The 22,510-nt window shown below is 37.2% G+C and overlaps 1 protein-coding gene across 31 annotated transcripts in view; it reads left to right on the forward strand.

The window, feature by feature from the left end:
- Positions 1–19,056, forward strand: part of LOC6737554 (RNA binding protein fox-1 homolog 2) — a 112,872-nt gene extending 93,816 nt beyond the window's left edge. For 6 of the 31 annotated variants that reach the window (XM_039293784.2, XM_039293799.2, XM_039293791.2 and 3 more), the window contains 11 exons: positions 400–492; positions 1,503–1,557; positions 2,359–2,400; positions 5,436–5,456; positions 9,907–10,627; positions 12,677–12,737; positions 12,883–12,936; positions 13,700–13,771; positions 14,378–14,538; positions 15,372–15,435; positions 15,571–19,056. In XM_039293784.2, coding sequence (XP_039149718.1) covers positions 400–492; positions 1,503–1,557; positions 2,359–2,400; positions 5,436–5,456; positions 9,907–10,627; positions 12,677–12,737; positions 12,883–12,936; positions 13,700–13,771; positions 14,378–14,538; positions 15,372–15,435; positions 15,571–15,615 — 1,389 coding nt within the window. In that variant the 3' untranslated portion in view covers positions 15,616–19,056. Of the gene's footprint in view, positions 1–399; positions 493–1,502; positions 1,558–2,358; positions 2,401–5,435; positions 5,457–6,952; positions 7,230–9,906; positions 10,628–12,676; positions 12,739–12,882; positions 12,937–13,699; positions 13,772–14,377; positions 14,539–15,371; positions 15,436–15,570 lie in introns of those variants that run through there. The other 25 variants (XM_039293785.2, XM_039293792.2, XM_039293796.2 and 22 more) reach the window with 22 other exon arrangements.
- The last annotated feature ends 3,454 nt before the right edge of the window (positions 19,057–22,510 follow it).

Raw genomic sequence — 22,510 nt, forward strand, 5'->3', positions numbered from 1 at the left:
AAAGTGGCGGAATGAGTAGTAGGTTGCTAAAGCAGGGCACGTGCATGTCGCAGTCGCCAATCCGAAAAATATAAAAAAAACACCCAGCCCCAAAATCCCAATCCAACAACCGACCCACTTCAAACCCCCGGAGTACAAAGATGTGCCAATGGCCCCTGTCCGAAAAGCATGTCCTTGGCCGCCTTGTTGATGTATTTGTAGCTTTAGCTTTATCTATTTATAATATACATAATATATACATATATATATATATATATAAATATACTACGACTTCAACAAAACCCGAAGAAGAGAGCTGACTTTGTTGTACCAAATCGTTTAATTTTTAGTTTTTTTTGAAAATCGTAATCTATATACTCTATATGTTTCTTTAATTGCATGTTTGATTGCGAATGGCAGGGATTCGGTTTTGTAACATTCGCTAACAGCAACGATGCAGAACGAGCACGCGAACGTCTACACGGCACCGTGGTTGAGGGACGCAAAATCGAGGTGGGTGCATGCCATATCATATATACAACTTACCAACCAACACACACACACACACACTAATATATATTATGTAGAATGTATCACAGGAGTGGCGGAAAGAAATTGCTTTTCAACTTTTAATCCTTGCGTGCCGAAGAGATATGGCTTTAAAAATCCACCATCCACCCTTTTTTTATCTGTTTTCATTTAATCCAAGGAATAGCGCACAGTGATTGATTCTTATTTGCCTTTCATTAAAAATTAATTACGCATTTCTCATTTTCGCCTTCCCTTCTGATTAATGCTCACTGGGTGAGCCGCAAATAATTGGCATTTAAAATATGCTGAAAATGCGCAAAGTACGAAAAAGTACGTCTGTCCGTCGGTTGGTTAAACAAATTAACTGAGCCGCATAAAAGGCTGAAATGCAATGTTATTTCCCCAGCAAATGGCAACGGAAATCGCGCGAGTCTAATTAAGTCCCAGTGTCCACAAATGGATGCCATGCATGTATGCATTTTCATGTGTGTGTGGCGCAACCGGAAACGGAAATGAATGTCCGTCCGCTCACTGAAAGCCTTCAAAAATTAATTTTCTCAATTTTTTCAATCGAAACAAATGGAATTCAAAAAGTATTCACTATTTATGTAAATACTTTTCTACATAAATGTTTTCTTTGTTACTTTTTATATGAGCTTAAACGGATTATAATCCTTCGTTCTTTTTTCATAAAATTACAACAAATGAACTTAAAATTTGTTTAAAGGCCTTTCCTACACACACTCACACTTCCACAAACACTTTGAACACTATTTGCAAAGATTTTCGTAATTGTTAACTAACACATAATTTATTTCTACATTCTCTATACATGCGAAATTTATAAAATTATATATATATATACTCTGCTCATATGTGTGTATATGATATAATGAAAAATCTTAAAAATTCATCACCAAACCAACAACAACAACTACAACCACCACGCTCGCTGATCTATCAAAAATTAAATCAAATAACCAATTGTGAAGGTGAATAACGCCACTGCACGTGTACAAACCAAAAAAGTGACAGCAGTACCCAACGGTAAGTGACCCTAACACTCAACCCACTCAAACTACACACCCACACATGTAATCGCACACATACCCACACCTATATATATACTCACATACATACCTACGTGGTAGGTAAGTTTAAGCCACAAAATGAAACAAGTTCAAATGTTCGGCTAAGAAATGCAATTACGATGAAATGCAACAGCAGCAAAAGCTACGAAAATAGCAATAAAAGTCTGCTCAATTTAAGTGTGCATTGTTTTTGCTGCTATTGTTTAGTTTCCTAACATTCCTCAAGTTTTAGTTTCTTTTTTTTTTTGTGTTTTGTTCTCCGTTGTTATATTGTTTGTTTTGGGAACTTTTCACATCAAGTTCTTTGGTGGCCAAAAACTGAAACTAACTGAAACTGAGAAATTGAGTTGCCAGCGAATGAATGTGTGTTTCCTAATGAAAATGTTACAATTTTGTTTCTCTTACGTTGGCAGCGCATGCTAGAAAAATGTTCCCCGGCTTAAAGAAATCCAAAATAAATGCCACTAATTTGTGGGGAAAAGCATATTGAATACTTGTATAACCCCATGCATTTTGTACATTTTGTAATTTAAAATCAAGGGGTTGTTGCGGCTGTCTAACTAAAACACGCATTCAAAAAACACCAAAAATAATATTTAATACACATCAGAATTAATGCGTATTTGTGGTTTCGACTAAGTTATGTTTTATGCGTCTGCTTTGACAATGATATTATTGATGATGATGATAATGATAATGATTGACCAGCGTTATTTATATGATTTTCATTTTGTTTTCTCTCAAAAACCCCACACAGTTGTACTGACCAAAGATGGTGCCATACCGGCCCCAGCTCTAGGTGAGCCAAATCCAAATCCAACCCCCAAATATTTCCCATAAAAGAAAAAAAACAAAAGCAAAAACCAAAATGAAATAATGAACGTATTTCGTAATCTTTTAGTTTTTGTAACTTGTGTGCCTGCTATGACACGAATGCTCGCTGCTTGCAGCTTCCGATCCCTTACGCCCATCTATATAATCGTTTGATTTAAATCAGAGGTCCTTCGAAATGCCTTGGCATGTTGCACGTTAACTGTTGCTAACTGTGTATTGTACTCGCCCACCCTCCATTGGCTGAATGAAATCAAAATTTGAACTCGCCCCCAAACGATATACTCCACAAAATAGTTAAGTTTAACTTGTAATCTGTCCTAGCATGCTGAATAAAGCTAAATAAATAATTTTAGGGTCAAGCGGAAATTCCCACTAGTAGCTTATAGCCAACAATAATATATATGAATATGTAAATGTTTTAATGAGAACAAGGAGTTCCCTTTATCTCAGCAAGAGTATCATATTCTTTCCACAGAAACTGAGTCTATTTCTTTACTCATAAATCTCTTAAAATTCCATAAATTCTATCAATTTTTTACTTACCCTGATCCTTACTAATTCGGATTGCTTAGCTATCAGCTTTTTTTTTGAATGTTTTTTTTTTCGATTTGATATTCCTCTAAACTCGAAAATCGAAAACATCTATCCTTAAGTTCACTCAGCTAGAAGTTCTTAGTTATTTCTTGTGCCATTTGCAGTTAAGCGCAGTTCAAATGGAAGTTGTAAGTCCCCCACAGTGTTTTTTTTTTGTGCAGAAATAGCTATAAAAGAAAGATGAGAAGAGCAAGAAAATAAGTTGAAACCGAGAAAAGTTTTCCATGCAATGTATAATAAATAATACTGCTGATTAAATCGTCTTCTCTGTGTTTGCCATTAAAAAGTATTCACAGCGCAAAATCTATACTTTGGGTACGCTCAATACGATAAGCCGCTTACAAACCGAGCAAACCAAACCAAACTGAACCGAAACCCAAGGCATCAGATTGAAAAGGATGCGATGGGATGGGATGGGATGGAAAACCGAGGAGTTCTCTGGCAAAGCGGCTCAGGACGATAGCAGCTTTTCTCCAGCTCCATCTCCGTCTCCAGCTGACGCTCCTGTTCCCCGGTGGTTGGTTATCCTGCTGCTGATGCAAAATGCTTTTGTATTGCCAACAAAACTTAGACTCGGACACAAAAAGGCCAATATGGCTGGAGCCGAGGAGCAGGTTTGCCATCCCATCCTGACAGCTCCCATTTGGCCCCGTTGTCCTTGGCCATGTGCACGTGCACCTAATGCGCTTCATTTGCGTTGCACTAAATGCTGCTGGAGACCAAGAACTTTACCGGCTGTCGCAGGACATTTCTTCCTATATTGTACACTACAAAAAAGACACACTTTGCTGTTGTAGAAGTGACCATTAAACCAATATTTAGGCAGCATTAGAAATGAAAATAGAAAATGATTATGCAAACAACATTAGCAACTAAGGGCTAGTACTCCTTATTTCGTTCAGTGCAGCCAGAAAAAAGAATCGAAGGGACAGCAGAGCTCCATTTACTCTAGGTCCTGGCAGTCACTTTATCACGTTTCGAACTGGCTTCTTTTGCATGGCAAATCGCCTGCTGCATTATTACCCAGCTGGAGGACGCCTCACGTCGTTGTCCTGCTCGTTAGGCGGCAGTCGGGGATTCAGCGGAGCCAGTCAGTCAGCCATTCAGTCAGCCATTCAGTCAGCCATTCAGTCAGTCAGTCAGTCAGTAAGTGAAGCGGTAGTCGGGATAATTGCAAATAAACCACAAAGTTGCAAACATGTGGTGCTGGCTCACCCTGCTGGCAAAACAAACCCGCTCGAACAGACACTCGCACACGCCCATAAATTGAGCAAAAAAAGTTAAGTTTTCTGGTTATCCTGGAGGCGGAGTGGTAGCACCCTGATGGGGCAAGAACGTTTTATCCAAGCCCTGTGTTTTGTTATGTCTTATATGCAAATGTGCGCACCCCACTCGCTTACTTTGTGCATTTGCAAGAAAATTTACTCCGCATAGGTTGATTTTCCCGCACAATTTTCCCCCTCTGACTTCTGCCTCATCATCTTGCCATTTTAACTTGGTGTGTTTCTTTTTTTTTAGTTTTTTTCTTGCGTTGATCCTTTGACATGTTAAACTTAATGCGCCCTGTCTTCTTTACCATGGCCCCTGTCTCTTTTTTTTTGGTATATGCCTTTCATGCTGGTGTCTTTCTGTCTGTCTGTTTGTCTGACATGTCTCTTACTGCATTTTTCGATGGTTTTTCTGGGTATTTATTTTGCCATTTTCCAAGGCAATTGCAGACTCCTGTGAATTTCCATTGCACAAAGAGCAGAGCTCATTGTGTAAGCATTCGATCGCTGGAAGGAAGCAATCATGGCTTGCTTATTTGTCATTTTGTTAAGCATTTCTGTAGTATTTGCCATGAATGTAAGGCTTAAATCTACAGAGAGAGAAATGCTTTTGAATTTATATAGTGTAATCCATTTATTTCGTTCAATTACTGCTCAATTTTCCGACTAAACTGTCCTCTCTCCTAAAGTTCTGTCCACTTAAAGTTTGTTGCGCTAAATTATGAAATATCATCTGCATAAAACCCTTTTTCTCTATGTGAAAATTTTAAATTTACATACGTATGCAAATACCCCTGTTCCCAATGAGAGAAAACACAAGGATGCTGCATGCAACAGCAAACAATGAAAACACAATGCCACAAATCAATTAGAATTCTACAGTATTTAACCAATTACCGTAAGCACTAAAAAAGAAAATCAATATATAGTATCTGTTATGGAGCTGCCTGTTTTTTATGTGCCTAAGACATGTATCCAACAATATTTATTATAGGCAACCCAAAAAAATAGCAAAATGCTACAAAAAACCCTATTTAAATGCGAAACTAATGAAAATATTTTCTTTTGCCTTTTCCATGCGAACAATCAAATATATATATATATGCAAAAATATATAAATCTTTTGCCGGACACACAGTTTGCGTACAATGGCCAGAAGGTAAGCGTTTTGTCCACTATTTTCCCTTTAATGTTTTACTGCTACTATTACGTATTTATTGCCTGCCGTACTTTCGTTGTAAATTCTTAAATAATAATACACACAATTAAACATCATGCCCAATACTGAGAAGCAATAAGTTATCATAAATGTACAATAATTGACCAGTTTTCGTTTCTGTAAACATACATATATAACTACATGTATTGTTAAGAGTTTTATCAACGAATTTTTTAGCTCGTAAGCCGAAAGACCAAAAGCAATGAACAAATATTTAGGTAGGGCACCAAATGTTGATATTGTTATGGCTATTTATATAAAAGCCCATGTGTAGGTCATCGTCGGGAGGATTAAAGTGTCCAGAGTTCACCAAAATGAAACCATTTTTGCGATTGCATTTGTTCGTTATTCTTAGTTTTATTTGGTTGCAATCTGCAAATATGTTTGGACAAAGTATATATTTTTACGAGCATTTACTTTCGTTTAATAGATACATGTAACGCAACTTATTTTTTTTTTTGGTAGGTCCTGACGGAAATTTCGTTAATCTATATAAACTATGCATACAAACTATATATGAATATAATGCTGCAACCTATTTGATAACCGTTTGTAACAGTTAAACTCTTTTTTTTATAATTTATTTATGTTTTGTCTGCATATAACCAAAGTTCAAACAAAGTGGAAAATACCAAGCAAGCTAAAATTACCAAACCGAAATTAAATTGAATTTTAAATCATAAAAAGCCACATTAACACCCGCTCGAAAATCCCGTTTTTAAAGCTGGCCCGTCCGCCAATTTCTTTCTAGTCCTGATTTTAAATTAATAATCGATAATGACGAATAATGCTGATTGACAATGACTGAGATCATTATACTGATGGTTATGAATTTAGCATATTGCGGCTGTGTTGTCTTATGCATACTACCTACTATATATACTTTATATATCAATTTATATGCCAACTACTTTATCTACATATCCTTTTCTTAACCAGTTTCGTTGTATGTGCGTTCCATTATGATTCTGATTATGATTATGAATTTGTATTTGAATTTGAATTTGACTTTGATTATTGTGTACTTCTCTGTTGTCCTGATTTACATTATCGTTATTACACGTTTTACGTTTGGTCTGGTATTCCTTTGGTCTGAACATGTCTGAAATGCTCCTTAGCGTATACTATTTATACTCGTACTCGTAACTGTAACTGGTAACTCTCGTCGCGCGCCAAGATTCAACCAAAGTCTAACTTAGCACTAGAACTAAGCCGAAATGCAAAACAACTGCAACTACAAAAACAACAGCAACCTCATCATGCATCCCTCGAATATGTATATACTCTATATTAAAAATCCCCAAAAAAAAAGAAAAGAAAGAGAAACCCCACGCACACTCCTAACACTTGCATTCTAAGTTCATTTTAATGGTGACCACAGAGTTGAAACAGAACTATAAACCCAACTTATCTGAAACCTATATGACAAATCCAAGGTTACCGCCTGCCGGTCGCCGCCTGGCCGTTCCTGGGCGCCCCCGTTGGCGCCGGAGCCCCCACCCTCACCCACCTTCAGCTGCCCGTCTCCATGCAGATGGCGCAAGCGCCGTCAGCGGTCGCGGGCGGTACAGCGGCTACATCGCCGGCAACGGCAGCAGCGGCCGCCGCACATGCTGCGGCTGCAGCGGCGGCCACGCCCATAATGCTCGCGCCACGCCCACCGCACACCGCTGTCCAAGCAGCAACGCCCACAGCAGCAACGCCACGGCGGAGGTACGACGACCAAAAGTGTTCCAAAAAGGATCCTGATCTCAGGGTCCTTGGTGAAATCGCGCGTCTAAAAGCAGAATTCAAAAAGGATATCAAGAAAATTGTTTGCTACGTTTATAGGCAAGCTACTTTAAAGAAATATAACAAAATTTGAATAGTACACAAATTATTGAGGATTATTCATAAAAATATTAAAAATATAGCAGTATTAAATGATTAAGAACAGATAAATGATTTCATTCCAAATTAATTATGATTTTTAGGAACTTTATTTATTACAATAAATATTAAGTTTAAAAGAAAAAAAAAATTTCTTTTGTGCAATACAATTTTCTAAATTTATACCAGCAATAGTGGTAATTCAAAATAAGCCAGCTTATAAGCGTAGCAATCGATTCACGATAAAAGCATTAAAAAACAACACTGCAACAACAACTAGAACCAGAACCAAGATCACCAACTCTTTAGCTATGAGAATCTTTGTACCATAATACAGTATAAATGTTTGTTGTCTTGTTACTTTGGTTTACGCATTTGGGTATGACTATTTGACTATCGATATATTCCATAAATATTGCATAACTTTTTGCCGTCCTTGAGATTGCATTGTTCCAAACGTCTAGGCACACATACTTACACCAACCACACTCGATCGAAGCAGTATATTTCAAACAAATCAAACTAGTGGCAACCACCCGAAACTGTAACCGTAACTAGCTGTTAAGAATGGCAAGGTCTTAGCTTTAACCCTAGTCTAAATTGTATATCGTAACTATCGAATATATCGTAATGTTTATCGGTAGCGAACATTTTGCCGCAGCAAGCATTTTCCGTAAGGCCTTTCTCTTAGAGCATCACTATCTAGTAACCATACTCTCGTACTCGTTTATTTCTATATCTATCTATCCAACTATTCCCCAATCTTTTCTGCTCCTGTTCGTTATTGGTTTTTACACCCTTGAAGTTTGCACGATTTTCGATTTTTATGTTTGTCTTTTTGACTTGGCTTTGAACAATTGAAGAGAACACGTATTCAGTTTGCCAATTAAAAGCAGAAATCGAATGGAATTTATAACAAAATTTCTCTATGCATGCCACCTAGACCGCTTCCAAAAAATCTATTTAATTCCCTTGATTATTTCGTTTAGAAGAGCGTTTAGTTTGCATAGCCACGAAAATTAGCAAAACATTTCAGAAAAACGTTTCAGCTCAAATTCAATGAACATTTTCAATGATATTCTTTGCCACACTCACACACAGTTTAAGTTTTTGGCCAATAATTTGCATACAAATATGGCAAATCGAATTTTTAATTGCATGTTGGTCAAACAAATTTTCAATTTGTGGCGCATTGTTGCCAAACGCAGTGCGAACACTCAGATTCAAAGTCCAAAAATAATTTCATAAATTCCAATTATGATTTGTGCACTGATTTTCACAGCCAATGTCACATTGCTACGGATACCTGCGGCCGATCATAATGAGCAGGTTTTCTGGTTATCGGTCGGCTTTTCTGGCGAAATTGTTAATTATGAGGCTTCCACATGCACATATGTGGCAACTATTATAAATTGAGTGATAAAACCGCATGGAATTAAAAAAGGACAACATTTAAACGGCGGCTTTTGTGGTCCGATTGCGAATGAAATGCGATTTAATTGTAGTAAAATAAAAAACTTCAATTCCTCTTTTAAATCTGAACGATAAACGAGTGATTATATTAAATAATTAAAACCTTAGATGAAGTAGGGTTGACCGTATAAGTTCTTACCGTTTTTTTATAATTTTAATTTATTTATTTATGATTTAAACCTCGGCATGTATTTCCACTCCTCTCTATTACCCTCTATATAGACATTCCACTTACCTAAAATTGTTCCCAACCTCCTAATTCCAATCTGCATTTCAATCGGCCTACTTGTTATATCATTCCACTTAGCACTTGGTAAATGTTCTTGCTAGTTTTAAATGTATTTGAAAGGTGCAAGGGTTAAACAACAATTAAATGTATTTTATTTACTTAAATGCTTTTAACCCCTCACACACACAGCAAAATGCAATGAGTTGTTGAAACGAAAAGGTCTTGCCGCATACGTACACATATGGATGTATGTACATATGCTATATACTCTGTACTAAAGATCGGTCCAATGTTTTTCGTATTGTTGATGATAATATCTCTATACTCGTATATATACAATTATGCAATATAAAGTGCAACTAATGCGTAGCATTTCTTGGTAATTCAGTGTTCTAATGTTTAAGTATGTTTCGATATAAATCCCATTTACATACATATGTATGAGCTACACGTATGTCTTATGTATTGTTATATGTATATACCAATATCATCTCAGCGCTATGACTATATATACAAAAAAACAAAAATCGTTACTACATAATGCCTAGATTTGCCATATACTATATACCATATATAATATTTACTTATATATCAAGAGAGAAAACTAACCGCATGCGTTTTATGTTCTTTTCTTTTCCTTTTTCTACTTTTTGCACACAAAACACACACATAAATGACAAAAATAAAAAAATATATCACATAAATACAAACAATAAACACACTGGTCAAAAATGTTGTGTCAAATGGTTGCAAAAAACAAACATATATAAATGCCCCAAAAATATACGAATTTCCGTATCGGTTCGGTGATTCCTGCAGCCGCCGTTGCCGCCGCAATGCGTGGAGTGGCCATCCAGCGCGGACACGTGGGCGTGGTCGGCGCCACCCCCTACCATCATCCCCATCATCCGCATCATCATCCGGCGCTGCTGGCGGCCTCCGCCGCCGCCGCCCAACAACAACAGCAACGCCAACTGGCCGCCGCCGCCGTGGCCACGGCAGCAGTCGCCCAACAGCAGCAGCAGCAGCAGCAGGCTGTCGTACAGCAGCAACAGCAGCAAGTGGCTGCCGCCGCCCAGCAGCAACACCAGCAGCAGCAGCAGCAACAACAACAGGCCGTGCAGCAGCAACAGGCGGTCCAGCAGCAGCAGCAACATCAACAACAGCAGCAGCAGCAACAACAGCAACATGCCGCCGTAGCAGCCGCCGCAGCTGCCGCCTCGCATCCGCACATGCATGCCGCTCATGCCCATGCCCACGCCCACGCCCTTGGCCCACAATTGGCGCAACTGCAAGCGGTCGCCGTGCCTACGGCCGCTAGCAATGCTGCTGCACTGCAGCAATCCCTAACCGCTGCCATCCAGAATCCGAGCGGTAATCCGAACGCTGCTGCCGCCGCCGCCGCCTATGCCGCCCGTCTATCGGCGGCCACGGGCGCCACACAATCGCCGCAAACAGCCGCTGCTGCTGCGGCTGCTGCTTCCATGGCTGCGTCGGCCAATGCGGCCAACAATGCGGCCGCTTTGCATGGATTCGCGCCGTAAGTAGAGTCCTCCGTCGTGGACTTCACTCCGTCACACCCGCGATCCCGCCGTAGTTAGTCCGTTGTAGCTGTTATTTTGTTACTTTAGTTGGTTCCGCTGCGAATGTAGTTTTAGCGCACCCCAGTTTACAATTATCACCACCCTGTTCATAAATAATACTACGTTTATACGCACGCCTTACAATTACGAATGCTTTTATTTAATGGTATTCATATCTGTTTCATTTCAATTTGCGAAACAAAATTTATAGCTTTCTTTAAGCATTTCATTGGGCCAATTTTTTAGATGTTTACTATTCTTGCGCTATTCAGTTATATATTGATATTAATAAAGCAATCATTATAAAGTTAAAATGTATAAATTATCTATGAAAAATTGCAAATATTTATTTATTAACCATGAATTTTTGGCGTATAAGCGTAGTAATATCCGTATATTGTATAATTATTTCCCAACCCCTTAAGAAGAACATCCCGCTCATCTGTCATGATTTTAACCTAAAGCTTAAATTGTTTATAGCTTAAAGATCGTTTTTCCTACCGTCTCTCTTTTTCTGTGTTACTATATACGTCTCTATCTTGTTGGTGACAAATGTTTTTTAGCTATCTTGTGTGTGTAAAGTTTTAATATCGCATATAATGAAACCTAGACTTTGTCTTATTTTGTATACATAAATCGAGCAATAGAAGAGTATAACCGATCCGAACGCAAACTGAATACAAAATTTGCAAAAGCAGCAACCGATTAACGCACGCTAACACAAAAACACCATCCACGTAAACTATCTAAGACTCTATATATAAATACACACTCGCATATATTTGATCATACTTTGATTGACAGAAGTGTGTTTTTGGCATCGTTAATTTATCGTTATTTTGGTTAAGGGACCTACTCTACACTCGGTTGTATATTGTGTACCACTAGGCGTATGATGAATTTCGATTTGAATTTGACTTGAAAGTGTTTTAATGCGACTGCGTCGCTCTCTGCCAGCGCCTTGCGTGCATGTTCTGCCCCGACATTATATATATATTTATATAGACCTTTGATTAACTTATTCTTTTGTGGCTGCTCTCTACACACACACACACACACACACAAACACTCACACACACTCACCCGCCCAGCCATATATCAAACCTCTCACCATAGCGTACGAATGAATGCTCCATTAAGAACTGTATACTTATCAAAACACATCAAGACATGCCAAACCAAAGAACCAATTAAAAATAAAAAAAAATATACAAAACTAATTAGCTAGGTGCATGAGTGTCTGTTCTGTCTAAAGATTAAATGCAAATTTAAAGCAAGCAAGCAAGACAAATTTTCGTAGTGTTTGGGAAATGGAATGACCCTAATGTATGTGGTTGGTTGGTTGGCTATCTTTGCTAGTGCAAGTGCTCTTTATAAACGACAATATCTAAACCTTTTAATTTCCCTTTGTTTCGTTTCCTCTGTATCAAACATTTCCTCCAATCAGTTCGTCATCAAGTGGGGAATCAGGTCAGATCAGGTCAGTTTAGCACAGGCTCTTTAGCTAGGTAGGTGGGGTGTCTACAACAATTAGGTGCCAACTTTTGTTTTTCAGTTGCCCCTTAAGTTCCAGCCATTTACCCACAACAGCATCCGGTACCAAGAAAAACAACAACAACATTTAATAAAAAAAAAAAAGAAAAGAAACAAACAAAAATAACTAAAACCGGATGTGGATAAAGTTTTATTGGCCAGCGAGAAATATTAGAATCAATTTTTTTTTGTTTTTTTTTTCGAAAACAAACAAACTTTATCCCGTCTGGTTTTCCATTGTGCCCAAATCAATGCCCACACAAGTGCGTTAAAAAAATGAACCAAAAGAAAATTTTTGAATTTTGCTTTTAAGTGCCAGTACAGTGAAACAGAGGTAAGCCAATTAAAATGGTTATAGCATATATATTCCATTGATTGGTTGCCTCTGGCTTGACTCACCTACCCAGACATGATCCTACCACGAATGCTATATTAATATATGATCTTCTCTTATCATCTTGTCCCAAACGCAGTGTATACTATGATCCCTTCTTAGCAGCCGCTGCTTCCGCTGATCCAAATCTACGCTTCCAGGTGAGTTTCGTCCGGTGAAATGAATGTTCAACTAGCTTAAGGTTTAATGTACGTCTTTAAGGTATAATAAAGAGTAGTCTAGATCTAAATACAATCCCCATAACTTGCCACGAAAATACATGAAAATATTATATAAATCTTACAGGCAGCCAAACCGGTCACTGAAGTTCCAGCCGCTCAGCCAGCCGCCATATTAAATGTAATAAAACTTTTTCAAACTAATATCCTAACCACAACCACCAAAAAAATTAAGAACAATTCAGTTATAATTTGTATATTTTTATGGTAGTTTGTGAAAGACACCGTTTGAGTTTTGAAACATTTGACTTGGTTTTTGGAACAAACGTTATTATCTACTACTCATACGTATAAATTGTTTTAAGTCGCTTCCTTTGAGTTTCCTTATGCATTATCCACGTCCATCCCGAACTAACGACGCGTCCTAATTTCTTGCTGTGTAACACCTTTAAGTTGAGATCGAACTTGGTAACTGGTCGTAAATCACATTATTCTTTTTGACTTAAGCTTGGCTAAGCTTATTCAACTCAATGTCTGAATAACTGAACACTTGTGTATAAGCTCTCTACCGTATTAAGTGCATCCTTTGTTTGGTTTTCGTTTAAATCCAAGGATTCAATTAGTGACCACAGGTGGCTTTATGAAGCATACGCTCTCTTTAACTACTTTAATCTACATCATTTTGAAGTACTTCTGCTAGTTTTGTTGATTTCTTTCACATTTTTGCTTTTGCTGAATACTAATACTACAAACTATTTTGATAAAATACCTATTATTCAATGCTATATACATTTTGTAACTACTACAAATTCTTCTTTGGTTATCTTTCACGACTGTTACAACACACTCAACTCAACAACAACAACTACCACAACACTATTGCAAAAAAAAAAAAAAAAAAAAAATCAAAATACTGATTGAAAAACAAAAACCATAAATTACAGCGCCGCACTGTGACTACGCTAAACAGTAACCCACATACGATCAACCGCATTCCGGTTCCACAGAATGTTTTGGTAAAAATAATCATATCTAGTTATAGTTCCATACCCATGCACCTAGATATCCAGACTTTCCGTTTGATTGTTGTCACAATTTTTGCGTTCTGCTCAATGCCTTTTTGTATGCACCCCCTAAACTGTATGTCTACTATATGCCTTAAGTCTTAAGTTAACCCTAGCAAGTAATTGAATACGATAAGTTATTTGCTGGATTTGTGCCTCGCTTTTCGGTTTTATAGCCTGGCATCTTGGGTTCTACGTAGCTCGGTTACAAGTAAACAAAAAGAAAAGGTTAAACCACCTGACTTAGATATTTAAGTGTACATAGAATATTTTTAATCACACTACTCCACTGTTTGCACCCATTTCTTTTTCGGTTTTGGTTACAATATATTTATATGTGTGTATACTTTTGGCCTCACCCGGTTTGGTTTGGGTTCCTAATTTCTCACCACACTTGCTCTCACCGACTCCTCCGCTAGTCTTGTCGTTTGCCGTTGTCGCCCCTTCAAAAAACCAAAAAATAATATAAAAACCCCGAACTGTAACTGCGTCTGTTCCTCGAGTCGCCGCCCTCGTGTTGCCCCAGTTTAACGCCCCATTTGCTTACCATTATTCCAGGCCACTGCTCCGCTGCTAAAGACTCCGCTGTCTCAGGCCCAGCAGCAGGCGTACGCCACGGCGGCCACCACCTACACGGCGGTAGCCGCCCGGGCCGCCTATGGTGCCGCTGCCGCAGCAGCCGCACAGCCGGCACTCGCCGGCTACGCCACCGTGGCTGGGTAAGTTATATACACTCGAATCCCACCCAACTCAAATCCGAAGTCATCACTAACAATTACAACATGCTACCAGTTGGTATTATCATAGAACCAATAATTATTTAATAACAATTTAATCTTCAGTTGGTCTCACAACTCTTTTAGAATTCAAAATCTATTGATAGTTATTTACTGTCATTTGACTTCAACCTCTCAAAAATAGAGATGCATTGTATTTGATCTTTTATAATTTAATTGATCAGTTTCGTATTTATTAATTTGTCTAAAACCAATTTTATTATTTATTTCCTTTTATTCTTTAGCAACAACCTTATAATTAAATATCTATTTATTTATTATCTATTTTATTATTATTTATCTATTTAGTATTTTATTATTTATTATTTGTTACTACCATTATAAGTTTATTATCTGTTAGAACTTAAGTAGAAATTATGTATTTCAAAGATAACCTTTTTAGTTGATTTGTATGTCTTTAAATTAATATTTATTAACTTAAAATTTGTAAGCCTCTTTACTATAGTTCTTTTGAATATTAATGTTTCGATTTCAAATTTGACTAATTATTTGATTTTACTTCTTCTTTTTAAAACTTTTTAACAATAATTGTGTGTAATTGGGTAAAGTGTAGAAACCTAACTCCGAAACCTGAAGAGATCCGACAGTCGATTGAACACTTTTGCAAGACCTTGTCTAAACTAAATAATTTTTATTAAATCATAACATAAAGCCAACTGGAATCATCAATCACCATTTAACAACATTAACAATTTAAAATGCCGCCATTGAGTTTTACTAATAAGCTAAACATACAATCACAAAAATATTTATAGATATGCGCGCGAATATGCAGATCCTTATCTAGGACATGGCATTGGACCAGTTCCTGGATACGGGGTAAGTTTCTCCTTATTAATTTAAATACAAATAAAGAGTATAATTTTCATCAAACATATTAAATATGATGGATGTTCGTATTATCATTTACTAAATCCCCGCACTATCTGGACTTTTTCTACCATTTTTCATTAGGCAACCATGTACCGCGGTGGATTCAATCGTTTCACGCCATATTAAGAACAATCTACGCCAGTCAGCCAAATAACGCACTTGAACTACTCTCGATGAAAATGCTCAATATATGAACAAAGCAAAGCAAATAAGTAACTTAGACGTAAATACTCCTCCCTACGTGCAGTAAGTAGAAGTTACAACTAAACCGATAGATGCAGGATACTCAACACCCAACAGCAGCCACGACAACACCAACAACAGACGCTCAATGTCCTTGGAGAGTTGAAAATCAAAGCTAAGCAACAAAGAAACAAAAAGAACATAAACAAATCAATGTCGTCCAGTAAAAGCAAAAAGCTAAACCAAAAAGGAAAATATACGCCGCTAAACGCAGTTCTATGGAGTTTATATAAGTAAAGCAAACAAAAAAAGATTACAAAAAAAAAATATTAAAACATAAATTCAAATTGCAAAATAGTTTTGCAGAGAATGAAAAGAAAAATGTGCTTCATGCGTAGATTTTTACCAGAACAAAAGCTGAAACTTTGTGCGGCAGATCAGAATTTATATATGTATACATATATATATTACCGACATGATATATAGTTATTATACATAGGCATTGTATTTGTATATCAAAGCAAACCAGGAAAGAGAGCAATGTTTTAGGTACTTTTCATGCTGAAACATCATCAAAAAAATACATATAAAAAAACCTTGGGTTGTTGATTTTCAAAACTTCGTTGAACTAAGTTAGTCCTTATGATTTACAAATTATTCTAAAACATTAGCATTGTAGTATGTAGTAAGGGAAAATAACAATGCAGCCACATCAACAAATCAAATTGTATATTATTTGCGAACTGTTAAAGCACAAACAAAAATTTATATTTATTCGTATGTACTTTAGATTCATATATCTATAATTTGATTACCCAAAGAATACTCATTTCTGTATTGTACTGTATTGTCAACGAATTTAATTTTAATGCATTGCTTGGTTGTTCCTAATAATTTTATATTTTGGCAGCTAAAACCACTCACACTCAACTCACGACTCAATTCGAATTGCTCAAAAAATCGTAGCGCATAGGTAAATGCAAAAGATCAACACGTAGACATATCCTTGGAATATACAATAATATTTACTTTAAATGCCGCCATAGCAGCAAAGCAACAAAAAAGAAAATGGAAAAATGAAAAAAAAATATATATATATATATATTAGTTTTAAAAGGTCAAGCTTCCAGTGACAAAAAGCCATTGATGAATGATGTGGAAATCGAATAATAAGCATTAAAAATTACAATTTTTAGCTCTTACTCCGTAGCACTTTCCTTGTGTGTTGTGTAAAGAAACAAAGCAAACAAACAAAAAATTGAGAAAGAAACGACGTTTCAATGTTGTTCATTTTCGGTGTAGACCGAAGCGAAACTTCCCTAAGCAAACTAAGAATTTATTTTATACACCACTCGAATCTACTGCACACACGAAACAAAAATGAAACCACTTTTAACGTTGTGTATTTTTCAAATGTTAAAGATTAAAATGCTCAATGGAAAACAACCGAACAAACTTTGATTCTTAGGCAGCTACTGTCGTCAAATTTAAACTAGTTGTTTATCAACCGTACTATGCTAAAACAAAAAAAAAAACCAAGCTACTATTGTGTGTGTGTAATCGTGCAATTCTTTAGGTGTTCTTCGAATTTCCTTAAAATCCTACTACCAATTACTTGAAATGAGGGAAAAGTGAGAAATGAAAATTTCATCAACTCCAAAGAGCTTCAACTTTGATGGTTTTTTATTTATCTTATCACTTAGCAACTGTCTCAGATTGTACATATTTATGATGACATATGGTATTTTACCTTATTCCTCTCAACGCACACACAAACGACACACGCACAGGCCAGGATCCTGGGAAATCGAAGCAATTTATGGCATACTCACACTTGTACCCTCATTAAGGTGTATTCTTTGTTTGATTCTCTCACATGATTCATGCATTAATATACTACATTTACGTTGACATTTTTAAAGCCAAAGTTTATATTTTAAATGATTTTTAGTTAGGTATTAGTTCGTATGCTGACGACAGATGACACAAATGGATAAGTAAATGATTACGAACTAGAGGGAAAAACAATAAAGAAAACTAAATCGAACCCAACAATTGCCAAATTAAATGTAGCTTTCAAGTGAATTATAAAATAAAGACGTAATTAAATTTAATGAATTTTTCAACTAGCGCAAAAAAATAGTTTTGCCAAAAAGCCTAGTATACTTTTTGGCCCACCCCAAGCACAGGACAGGAGAATAAAATCACAGAAATTTGGGTTTGATACGCAAATGGCAGGAGGTACGAAAACCATCTAGTTATAAAGCAAACTTAAATATAATACGGTATGGTATATACATTTAAATTATGAACTCAACTTCCACCGCAAACTTTTAAATGAAAACTAAGAAAACACAATTTTTGTCTTAAGCAATGCGTTGAGGAAAGTCAACCTACAAGTAAATTATAAATGCAAAAACGCAACTCAATCAAACACCGCAGCTATATGATATAACATACGATATATGATGTATATGATAAAGTCTTCATTTATCCCGATCCATTTTGTGACCCCCCAAAACTCTGTAATCTGTGTAGTCTAACCATAAGCCAGCGCCAGCTTTTGTTTTACTTTCACATAGATCAGATGCCTAGGCGTCATATAAAGTATAAAATATAAAGTATATAAATATATATTATATGGAAACTCTAATCTTTAATGATGTGCCAAATTGTAAGTTGTACCATTTGTTTTTATGAGCAAATGCAAAACACAAATTGAAATAAAATATGAATTAAAATATAAAAAAACAAAACATTGAATATAGCATTACAGTTTTCCCCTCCCGTAAAAAGGAAATATCCAAGAAGCCTATTTTGATTTTTAAACATTTAGATGATAATGAAAAACATATTTTTTAAATTTAGCACTGTGTATAGGAACGGGCAAGGCTCCGAAAAATGGCCAAGCCGTGCGTTCTCAGGCGCTACCTTACAAAACAAAATTGATAATAGAACCGCAGAGACGATAAACAAGTATTATATTAGCAACAATCGCAGAACAAAACCCAACTAACAGCAAAAACACACACACACACAAGAACTAAAGGTAAATTCAGCTCAAATTTAATTTACATGACATATACATACCGGAAGCTATTGAATGAAAAATTTCAATAATAAACGTACACAAATTCCGAAACTTATTGGTTTATATCAATTTTCAATTTGTAAGGTTGTGACAAATTGTAAACAAACATAGAAAACAGTAAAAAAAAAACATGATACCAATCCATGGCAAATTGTAATATTGTTTGTGAATGGCAAATAAAATAGGCAAGCAAGTGGAAAACATTTGAGATTCATACAAAATACATTTGAAAAGAAAGCCAGAGGGAAAGAGCGAGAAATGCAATAAAAATAACTTTAAAAAATGCAAAATAATCCAAACTATTGTGTTTTCATTTAGTGGGCCTCAACTCAACTGTTGACAGACCTACATAAATTATGGATTTTTTTCCTTTTACACTCCAGGGACAGATTGCAATGGAACATTTAGCAGCACACAATCAATCATGGGGGTTGCATAAAACTTGTGACTGGTTATCCAACATCGAGCGGAAATCCTTTGACGGCTCACACCTTCTATGGAAAACCTCTTCAGACATTTTAGCCTGGCCCACCACACACACGCACTCGTAAAAAATGTCATCAATCATCAATTTACCTTCCGTTAGAGCCCAGCAGTTTTTCTTCATTTACTTCAAAAGTCTGTGGCACTCGGGGCGTAATTAAAGTTGATGGGCGGCCATTTGCATGCAAGTTTATTACAATGCAACCGCAAACATTTAACACCTCAAAGCCCCACACACACATATATACACATATATAAATGTGTATATATAGAACACCGCGACATGCAAAGGCTATTATCGTGATTAAATCAAATGGCTCCAACACTTGAGGCCAGCAGTCGGCCAGCCTGTAATTATACAAATTTGCGCATTTGATTGAAGAGCCTATCAACATGACATTTCTAACGTAGAACAAACTGATGTATATGTTAGGTGCTGGAAAGTAAAATAAAGTATGGGGATTAACAAAAAAATTATACTGTATCTATGAGGAGTTGTTAAGCTAAAGTCAGCAAAAATGCCTTTCAAATTCCGAACAAGTAGCTTGGTTTGCAAATTCTTTTCAGGACAGTATCCTTCAGTATTATTCATATTAAAACTTTGAAAATCAGTCTTGTTTCTAAAACATTTTCCATCAGTGTATGTTAGAAACCATCAGATGACGAGCTCTATTTTTAACTGTGCCTTGTCAAACCAGCAACCGCAGGAACTAAACGCCTCTTTGCCTCCGGTTTGATTTGGTCCTGCCGGCAGTTTTGGGTTTGTGGCCAATGCGGCCACTGTGTGACATAATAAATTATGCTGCATGCCAATGATTAATTTTATATGTATGCGACATGACAGTTGCGGGAGTGTGGGGCATCAGGCATCCGGCATCCGCAGCGCACCCAATCGAATGCATACAAAATTAACAGCAGTAACTGTTGGAATTAGCCATGGCCCACACTCCAATCAGGCAGCAGTGGGAAATCGCAGGACGAAATCTGTGGCAGGCTACCCATGGGCCATTTGCTTTCTTCTCCCTATCTATCTATCTATGCCCAAATTGGACCGGACCGATGGGACCCCATGAATTATTACGTGCAATTATTTTCTAATTAATTATTTGACGGCCCAGCGAATGGCATACGGCCGAGCTGCGATGGCATGCTATGGTGCGATAATTTTTTGGGCACAATTGGCCATTCGATATGGCGCGTAATGGGCACCATTAAATTGGCCCAGTCTGCTGCTTTCCGATTCTCGCGCATTGGAATGCGGCCAAAAAAGGACTTTTTGTTGCCAGCTTGATGTAAGAGTTACTTAAATATGTAGGCCACAAATGGAGCCCAGACTGCCAAAGGAAGCGGAATAATAGAGAAGTCCAGCGATTCAGGGAGATTTGCATAAGTTAGTCCAGCGGCTGTTGGATTATGAGTTATGCTATAATTAGATTGGAATGAAATTAGTTTTGTGTGTTAAGCGCCAAAACATGGGCATCGTACGGATTATATTGTAAAATCCGCTGAAATTGATTTACTAAGAAAGTACAAACAAGTTGAAAATGGTCTAGGTTACCTTTAATTCCTTCAATATTTTTCCTCTTTGAATTAAAGTACATTAAAGTGCGTAATAAACTCAAATTCGACTTGATATCCAAATTGATAGCATTTTTTTCAGCACTCAGCATACGAAAAAGTTGAACGGGACGGAAGTGGCGCCACTTTAATTATCTGATTGCATACGACAACTACCATTGGAGAGGTGTCAAAACGACTCGCCATCTAATCAAAGCCGTTATCATTACCAAATTCTAATCGAAACAAACAGTCCCAAAAGCCACCTTTCTGACAACTCTCCTCCGCAAAACAAACTGCTAACGAGGCCCCACAACATCGGACAGCAAACTTGTTCGACCATTGCCATGGCCGCAGCAAAAACCCCAAGCCACATCAGCAATCCCCACTCCAGCGAATTGCATCCTGCTCCGGACCGCGGCACAAAAACTAATTACATTATTTCAACTTGATGCAATCAGAGAGTGCGTATGCGTGCCCCTACGACCCTTTTGCATCGGTTTACCCCGGTGACCATCCGCGTTTCGGTTCAATTGAATGCCAGACAGGGACGCGAAACTAAAATACCAGAAAGCAAATCGAAAAACATTCTCAACGGGAATATACCCACTACTGTGATATAAATACATAAACCTATGTATTGCTGTTTGATGTTTGAAATATATTAAGATTTCTAACTAAATATCATAAAATATTTTTTAGATATAAATAAAGTAGCTTATCTTGTGCGCATCTGTTGCTGTTGCTTTTTTCCTAGGATTTTTTTTTAAATTTTCTTTGTCCGTTGCAGCTTTTTGTGCTTTGTCAGTTCCCTTAATGAAAATGAAAAATGTTAAACTAGTTTTCAGTGGAAATTAGTTTGAAAAAAAATGCAAAAAATCTACGCTAGCAACTGAAAGTACCATCCGCTGAGCAAACAACCGAGATACCCCAAAAGCTCAACGATATGCGGCGCATAAAAACCGAAACAACGAGAAAAACCCCGCAGCCGGCGAGGTCGAAATCCTCGCAGGACATGCCGATGCACGCAAATCACTGCTCGACAAAAAAAAAACTGCCCATTGGCCAGGAGCTGGAGCTGATGTCGAACCGTAGATGAAATCGGACTGGCAAGGGGCACCATTGTTGGGCATTGTGGGTCCGGTTTACGAGGCGCAACGGTTAGATGTGCCACGGCACATGGTGCACGGATGCGTCCTGGAAGAGAGCGTGTTGGATTAATGCCGGCAGCTGCGGCATGAACAACCGCCAATAACTCAACTGCAGGCCATCGCCGGGCATAAAAATCGCAGCATCTGCAAACCTGGCTGAATGGCTGGCTGCCCGGCTGGCTGGCAGTTATTTGTTGTTATATTTGTCTGTTAATTGCCGATGCAGCGCAATAAAAACCCACTCCCGCACACAAACCAGCGAAATTTATAATTAACAGTGTCGTTGGCGCCTTGTACGTGACTCGTAACGCGTTTCAATTAAATGTTTTTAAAGCCCCCGGGTACAGATCTCATTTTCGATTATGCAAATTGAGCCCGCTTCGAGGTGGCACTGCACTTCGTCATCTTCAATAAAAATTGATTTATTTTTTAAAGATAAAACAAATTAAATATGTATAAAACAATTATACTGAGTCCCTTAAAGTGAGGTAAATTCTGTACAATTTTAAGAATAATGCATAATCCAGCTTTTTATTTACTTATTTATCCCCTTATA

Source organism: Drosophila simulans, chromosome 3L (genome assembly GCF_016746395.2).
Source record: "Drosophila simulans strain w501 chromosome 3L, Prin_Dsim_3.1, whole genome shotgun sequence".
NCBI classification, from domain to species: Eukaryota; Metazoa; Arthropoda; class Insecta; order Diptera; family Drosophilidae; genus Drosophila; species Drosophila simulans.